The 8,398-nt window shown below is 40.7% G+C and overlaps 1 protein-coding gene across 4 annotated transcripts in view; it reads left to right on the forward strand.

Moving 5' to 3' along the window:
* The window catches only part of LOC133475194 (dmX-like protein 1), a 64,583-nt gene extending 56,702 nt beyond the window's left edge, over positions 1–7,881 (forward strand). For all 4 annotated transcript variants that reach the window (XM_061767685.1, XM_061767686.1, XM_061767687.1 and 1 more), the window contains 6 exons: positions 1,046–1,173; positions 1,612–1,689; positions 1,911–2,002; positions 2,179–2,231; positions 2,350–2,567; positions 5,359–7,881. In XM_061767685.1, coding sequence (XP_061623669.1) covers positions 1,046–1,173; positions 1,612–1,689; positions 1,911–2,002; positions 2,179–2,231; positions 2,350–2,567; positions 5,359–5,607 — 818 coding nt within the window. In that variant the 3' untranslated portion in view covers positions 5,608–7,881. The remainder of the gene's footprint in view (positions 1–1,045; positions 1,174–1,611; positions 1,690–1,910; positions 2,003–2,178; positions 2,232–2,349; positions 2,568–5,358) is intronic.
* Positions 7,882–8,398: the final 517 nt, after the last annotated feature.

Below are 8,398 nucleotides of genomic sequence, written 5' to 3' on the forward strand. Positions count from 1 at the left end.
AATGGCTTTTGCTTTGCATAGTAGAGTTTCAAGTTGCACTTACGGATGTATCGCCACATTGTATTTACTGACATTGGTTTTCTGAAGTGTTCCTGAGCCCTTGTGATATCCTTTACAAATTGATGTCAGTTTTTGATGCAGTGCCACCTGAGGGATTGAAGGTCACGGGCATTCAATGTTGGTTTTCGGCCTTGCCGCTTGCATGCAGTGATTTCTCCAGATTCTCTGAACCTTTCGATGATATTATGGACCGTAGATGATGAAATCCCTAAATTCCTTACAATTGTACATTGAGGAACATTGTCCTTAAACTGTTTGACTATTTTCTCACGCACTTGTTCACAAAGAGGTGAACCTCGCCCCAGCTTTGCTTGTGAATGACTGAGCAATTCAAGGACGCTCCTTTTATACCCAATCATGGCACGCACCTGTTCCCAATCAGCCTGTTCACCTGTGGGATGTTCCAAACAAGTGTTTGATGAGCATTCCTCAACTTTCTCAGTCTTTTTTGCCACCTGTCCCAGCTTTTTTGGAACGTGTTGCAGCCATAAAATTCTAAGTTAATGATTATTTGCTAAAAACAATAGTTTATCAGTTTGAACATTAAATATCTTGTCTTTGTAGTGTATTCAATTAAATATAGGTTTAACATGATTTGCAAATCATTGTATTCTGTTTTTATTTATTTAACACAACGTCCCAACTTCATTGGATTTGGGGTTGTACATTGGTGCGCATTGTACAAGAGAAGTTACGGTACTTTCATCGTCTACTATTCAATTTAGTTTGTAAAGTTTGTAACATGCAAAGTTTGTAACATTTGATTAATAAAGTGTTAATAACTTAACAATAAAAACCAGACCTGAGCAAGAGTAACAGATGCCATTTTCAGATTGAGCGATGCAAAATTGTCCTAATTCAGTTGTGAATTTTTTTCAGTACTAAAAACAAAATTCCCCAAATAGCACCATCTGATGGCCCCCTTGCCACTGATGTCACCACAGATTATATAATCGTTGTCTTTTCTTGCTTGTTGGTACTTCAGACTTGACGGGGGCTCAAGATGGGAGCGTGAGGATGTTCGAGTGGGGTCACTCCCAGCAGATTATCTGCTTCAGAAGTCCAGGCAACTCCAGAGTGACCAGGATTCGATTCAACCATCAAGGAAATAAGGTTCCCATTGAACGTTGCTGTTTTCAAAAATCATTCACTATTCTTTCCTTTGATGTGAGCCTGTCCCACTGAGTGACATCTTCACACATCCTCTCAACTTTGCCATGATGGCACGAAGCACAGCGGGGAGTTTGCTTCAGCGCACATTGTTGTTCAGCTGAGTGCACTCGCCTCCCGCGAAACATGTCCTCAGATGGTGCCTCGACACAGTCTCTGTCTCCTCTGTCATCTCAGCCCAAAAAGAGAGAGAAACGCTTAGAGAATTTGCAAACATGTCCAGCAGTTGCTTACGTAAGCGATGCAGTTTAGAGCGTGGCGCGCATTACCTGAAGGGAGCGACGCTTCTCAACGGGTGTCCCCGGTGCAGCTGACATTGAGCCTGCTGTGGGAAAACTGTCTGACTTAATTCCAACAGAGATACTTTTTGTTTTTGTGCAGTTTGGGATCGTGGATGCTGATGGCGGTTTGAACCTATGGCAGACCAACACGAGCGGGGCCGCTCCCAAACCCTATTTGGTACGCCTGCACATCAGCCCGTTTTGTCACGTGCTTGTCTTTTTCATTTTTCAACATTTGTCTACTCCTTATTGGGTGAAAATCTCTCTGGTGACATCTCAACAACACCATCCCTTCTAATCTTCCCCCTCCTCCTCGCATTTTCATTTTGTTTACTATTCTGCTGCCTCTCGATTACTGTCAATACTAGTAAGCATCATGTGTCTGTGTGCGCGCGCCAGACTCTGCAGTGCCACAACAAGACGGCTCATGATTTTGTCTTCGTGGGATCCTCCTCCCTTATTGCCACTGCGGGTCTCTCCACAGACAACCGGTAACACATTCTACAAAATTCTGTATACAGTAGAACCTCGAACCTTCCTGGGATGCTAGTTGGTCAAGTTTTACCACCTCAAGGGCCTTAGAGGCTCCACTGTACAGTATACTCAATTGCTTACCAATGTGTTTCCATTAACCACAGAAATAAGAGGGCTTTGTTTCTCTCCCCAGGAATGTGTGCCTATGGGACACTCTGGTGACTCCCGTTAACAGCCTTGTATACGGTGAGATGCATGTAGAACACTCATGACATGACTTCATCAGAAAGAAGATGGAGTCCCTGCTCATATCTTAATGCATCCCGCGGGGTCTCATTTACCTTCGCTTTCCATCATTCTGCAGCCTTCTGCTGCCACGAGTCAGGCGCCACCGTGCTGCTAATGGCGCCCAGGCAACAGTTGCTAATCACGGGCGGGAGGAAGGGCTGGATCAGCGTCCTGGAGCTCCCTCACCGACACCAGCGCCAGAGCTTCCAGGCACACGACTCGCCCGTCAAAGCACTCGCCGTCAACCCGACCGAGGACTGCTTCATCAGCGGGTCTGCAGAAGGCAGCCTTAAGGTACCCTTGTACAACCTCCACTGAGGAGGTTATGTTTTGTGTATAACCTTTCTCACTGTCTAATATAAAAATGAAAAAAAAAAAAAGAAAATTCTGAGTAATGGACAGATGCAGGGTTCCCTTTAAAGCAGACCCAACCACTGTGCAGCGGCACATTAGTGTGCCACGAGAGATAATCATGTATGCTGTGGGAAATGATCCAATTTCAATTAATTGGTCCAAAAAATATTTACTGCAACAAATATATCACTGTTTATTTATCTATATCAGCAGTCAGAGCAATTCAATGCTCTTTCACTCGATGGCAGAAGCTCCACTGCAAAATTAAACAAACAAAAGATAAATCAGAGGGCTTAATAATCAAGGATTGCCCTTGGGGTCAATGCTGATTGATCATAGACAGAAAATGATAAAGTTTCAGTTTCAGTTTCTTTGCATCACAATGAAGATTTGTTAGCATGACATTTGTTAGCGTAAACTGATAATTTTGCAGTAGCCTCTTCATTTTTTCCAGAGCTATATATATCTTATCCTTTAAAAATGACAATCCTTTTTCAGCCATCTAAAAACAAACAAAATAAATTGGCACGAAATGGTCTTAAAGCACATTCATATAATTTACAAATGGGTGAAAAAGAAATTGAGATAACTATGTCAAATCCCTTTCAAAATGTAACATGCTATGTGTATACAGGGCCAAAAGCTCTTATGTCAAGCCAAGGCTTATTGTGTTTGACAGGAATGTAAATGTAACATGGAGAATCTCATTTAACATGTTCAGAGGCTTACATCGGTGAAAATTCATCACATCAGTTTGTCGTGTGGGATTTTATTACATTTTGTTTAAAAAAAAAAAAAAAAAAAAGTTTATCTAAATGAAAGTTATTTTCCTCTTAAGTGTTAAGATGTTAGACTGCCGCCGCTTATTGTTTAAACCTTGGCGGTGGTCTGCAGTCTCTTGAGGCTTCTTGTTCTGGTTTGTTTGTACTGCTTTCAAGGTCATGTTCCCGTAATCTCATCAGCAATGGTGGTAAGTAAGATTTTGACTTGAATGTGTTTTTCGAACGACTTTTTACTTTTACTCTCCGATATCTCTCCTTCATACTTGTAGTCAAAATAGGATTGTTACTTCTTTCAACCTCCGCAAATGACAATACAACACAAAGTATAACAGGAAAAATTTATATTTCAGGCTCAAGTATCTGTACTTTAGTAGAAGTACAAAAGTACCTGTGAGTACTTTTGCCACCTCTGTTCATCAGTAAGAACATATATATCTTTTCAGTCTTTCTAGCTGCACAGAGTACAGCGGTGCTCAATACAAATAGATAATGGCAATTTCGAACTTTTTCTTTCTCCTCCCCCCACACACACACACAAGTTAAAAGTACCACAGGGCACAGCCATCAGATTAAGTGCAAGTCGGTGTCAAGGGTCAACAACTTGACTGACATCTAACAAAAGTGAAACTTCGGGAAAGACTGCGAGCAAAGTCTTAATAGAGACGCCTCGTCTGTCATCACATCCGCTTTAGATTCAAACCACACTATTCCCCCACCATGTGAACTTTTTAATTGCATGCCGGCTGATTGAAAAGCAACATGGAGTTTGAAGTGTTTGATGGGCACGTATGGAATGCCCAGATTATGTGACATTAATTAAGTCATATATACAGACTGCGCCTGTGCAGGGGCTCATCAAATAAAATGAGTCATTTCAAATGGAGGAGCTTTATTATTAAGGGAAAAACATGCTAGCAACTTGCTACATTATTGACGTTAATAACGTGGACGTGTGTGATCCTGTGAAGTGTCTACACATTCATTTACAGTCACACTTTTAGACTTGGACATAATACCAAAATTATTTTTACGAGTCATATATACACTGGTATAATACTATGTCGTTGGGGGGGGGTCATTTTAGAATTTCTCGATTTTCGATCATGTGAAATTTGATTGGGGTAAACTGTGATGACTGAGGATTTTTTTTTAATCGTGGAATTTGATTGAACTGAAATTTGATCGATAAATATTAATGGTTCTTTGTTCATGAAGAAGCTTTTGATTGTTCGGAATTTGATCAAGCTAACGTTCGATGGTTAAGAATATTTGATGATGTGAAGTTTGATTGTACCAACGTTGAGTATTCAAGCTTATGTCTGTTCATTATTTTTTTCCAACGTGGAATTTAATGAAGCTAATGTTGGGTGTTAAAGAATTTTTCGAGGGTTAACAATTGATCATTAAGATGCTCAAAGAGATATGTTCGAGCTAAAATTTCATTACAATTTTTCAATTGTGAAATTGGATCAAGTTTGATCGTTACAAATGTTTTGATGGTAAATGTTAGGTTTTTTTTGTCTTTTTCAATCATGTAGAGTTAGATGAGAACATTTGATCATTTGAAATTTTTCTATGGCTAACAATTGATCCTTTTCAATCGTATTGCATTTTCCAAGCTATTGTTTGTTCAATACGAATTGTTGATCATGCGGAATTGCCTTCAGCTCACCCGCAACCCTAATAAGGAAAAATGGATGGATGGATAATTGATCGTTAGGATTTTATTTTTTTTATGGTGTGGAATATCATACGCTAACGTTTGATCCTGAACCAAGTTAATGTTTGATGGCAAGTCCGTATTTGATTGTATGAAGTTTAATCTTAAAACGTTTTTTGGTCGATCCTCATTGTTTTCTGGATCTGCAACCTTAATGATTTCTTCCTTAGTGCAAACCTCCAAAAGGTTTCGTAATCCCGCTGAAAAACAGTTTCCGATGTCTTGTTAGGTGTGGAACCTGGCAACGCAGTGTCTACTCTACTGCTTCCCCAACGAACACGCTCGCCAGTCGCTCTTCCGCAACCTGGGCACAGGCGTCATGCAGGTGGAGGTGGGGCCGGCCAATCACGTCTTCTCCTGCGGCGCAGACGGCACCTTGAAGATGAGGATCCTGCCCAACCGTTTTAGCGCCAATAACACCACCACCCAACAGCATCACCACGGCAACCTCAAGAATGACGTCAAGTTCATCTTGTAGACAAGGACTGTGGAGATTTTCCACCAGCACGATGCACTCGGAAACTCGGAAAAAGTGGCTGCAGGGTTTGTTTTTTTGTCTAGAAGTCCAGCTGAGATTCATGTGCCATCTCGGTGAGTGATGGGGAGCATAGGCCAGGAGGTAAGAGCGCCACAATCTCCTCCTCGTTAGCTCACATTGATTGTAAACGGACGATAAATAACCAACCAAGCACACGCGATACAGTCATACATTCCCGATGGAAAGTTTGGCTTTTAAAAGCACAGTTGAGCAGAGATAAACACCACTTGTCATTTGTTGCAGTTGTATGTGGGGAACAAGGTGAAATCTGCGACCACCTGAGGAAGACTAGAGTAGCTGCAGGCAGGTTTGAGGTTAAGGCAAGTCGTCGCGTCGACCCTGCGGAAAAACGTTCAGCTTCGGACAGGGCGGTGGAAAGGCATCATATTTCTATTTGCACATAACGGTGAAACTGAATTACGCTCGCAAAATGTGGATGTTCGGCTTCTGGGCGACATTTCAGGATGAATATAAGATGCATTATAACCTAGACTGGTGAACTTAATTTGACTTTCTATAACCTTCTGAATGCACCAATCCCACTGTACACTATGTCAATACGTTTTATACAACCTTTTGATCTCTTAGTCAAAATTTCCAAGGATATCCACGTCTATATGCTTTCGGTGACCAGTCTTTCTTTTGCAGCCTGTGACGCTCTAAGCTCAGTGGCTACTCTACGTCACTACCCTGAGGAAATCTTGTTTGAGTCTGTTGATCAATTGTTAGGTGTGGTCTTGCGGTCGTGATGAAGAGGACTGTTCTAATTCAACCAGGGAACGTATTGGTCTATTCATGGATCAAACATGAATTTTGCCACTCATCTTTTAACAACACACTGTAAAAAGTACTGAAACACTGAACAGTTGGAAATGTGCATTCAAAAGTTTGTAGGAGGTGAAACTAAGTTCACCTGTAAAGGATAGAGTGCATTTTAGCATCATACTAAAATTTCACCCCAATGGCCCAAACGTTTTGTGAGTAGTGTAAAATGTCAATAAAGCAGTTCAGAATAATGTAAATATGATGCGATGTACAGCACATTATATATAGCTATATATTCCTCGCCAATTGTATGAAGTGTCCTTAATCTTTGACTACTAACTAGCTGTAGTGGTCTTTATTCTTCGTATAAAGTTGCACAAAACGTAGTTGTAATTTAACCAGTGCCCCTCGTAAAATGGGCGCACCCCCTTTTTCTATTTGTGGGGGGGGGGTGCTGCTGCTGTTTATTCCCAAATAAGCTAAAAAGGAGTCTTGTGGGTGAGCAGGTTTTAACTGTTTATTTGTACAGATGTTTTATTCCAATAATGGCACACTTTCTCTCCTATCTGTGTTTCATTTGGATACTTTCCTTAATTAAAAGTGATTCTTTTGTTGTTTTCTCAAAAATGTATTTTGATTGCCCGCACGCCTCTTAATGCCGTCATTGTTCATTGTGGCTTCCTAGGGGTTCATGCTACATGCTACTAGCTCATGTAAAGGAGTTGGGACTACTGCAGCATTACGGTCTCATAATGCTACAACTTTTTTCTTGTTAAAATTGGGCTTTTTTTTGCAATTTAATTCTCATATGCCAACTATATTCTTTAGGACTTGTTTTCTTTAAAATGAAGCCCTCATAGTCCATTGAGACTTGACATCCTTCCGCTTCTTTGTAGAAGTATGGGTACGCGACTTTGACTATTGTGTACATATCCATCTCTGTGATCTTATGAAACGTGGTGACTCAGTGAGGGAAAGGCACAGGGGTGGTTTTCTTTCCCTTTCTTTGGTCTAAACAATCACGGTACAATTGATGTATTTTTTTTCCAAACCTCTTGAGAACGTCCGGGGGACAACAACGATGTGTAGTGTACTCCCCACATCTTGTGGAGTTGATAAATACCTTTATTTGATGCAAAGTGTTTGCATCTGCACAAGCTGGAGAAATAAATAAATTATATCAAAGCAAGTGCTTTACTTCCCCCCCATCTACTCAACCCAAGTATGCAAATAAAAAAAACTTACACTGATCTTTTCATTCCATTTTACAATGCACTATAAATTGTATAAGATGAATGCTGAAAACAAAAGATGACTGAATTATCTATGTAAAGATAAAACTATTTGGATCTGGATTTGTAATATCTCTGGCTCAGATGAGCTTGTAAAAAAGATTTTACTTTTTTGTTAAGAAACAATTAGCATTAAAGAAGACATTGTGCATTTTCAGTTGTCTTAATGATCGCTGACATTTACTTGAAACACTAATTGTAATCAGTTTTCACTCCACCCCCTGACTGCTGGAACAAGACCAAGTGCAACTTCAGTTACCATAACAACTGGAACTTTTGACAAGCCAAGCTGGTGATGTAAAAGCATCATTCCCATTTTCACTCTTGGAGGCAGCACTTCATCACCAAGCCACAGAGTTACACCTGTCAATTAGTGTGCAGATCTCTGTTTGGAGCACATGCAGTTGACATATTGTCAAACAAAAATATCACCTTGCCCCCTCATCGACAATGTCATTCGAATATTAAGGTTATCAGAAGATAACACTGTCAGCTAATGCTAATCAGTCTGCAGCTCTGCTTACCTTTTGGCTTTGACATGATAGTATTAACATTTATTCCGGTGAGGGTGAGCCAGAGCTGATCACAACTGACTTTGGATGGGGTCCACCCTGGCCTGGTCGCCATTGAATCGCAGGGCACATGCAACCATTCAATTGACACCTGTAGACGAG

This window comes from Phyllopteryx taeniolatus, chromosome 3 (genome assembly GCF_024500385.1).
Source record: "Phyllopteryx taeniolatus isolate TA_2022b chromosome 3, UOR_Ptae_1.2, whole genome shotgun sequence".
Lineage (NCBI taxonomy): Eukaryota > Metazoa > Chordata > Actinopteri > Syngnathiformes > Syngnathidae > Phyllopteryx > Phyllopteryx taeniolatus.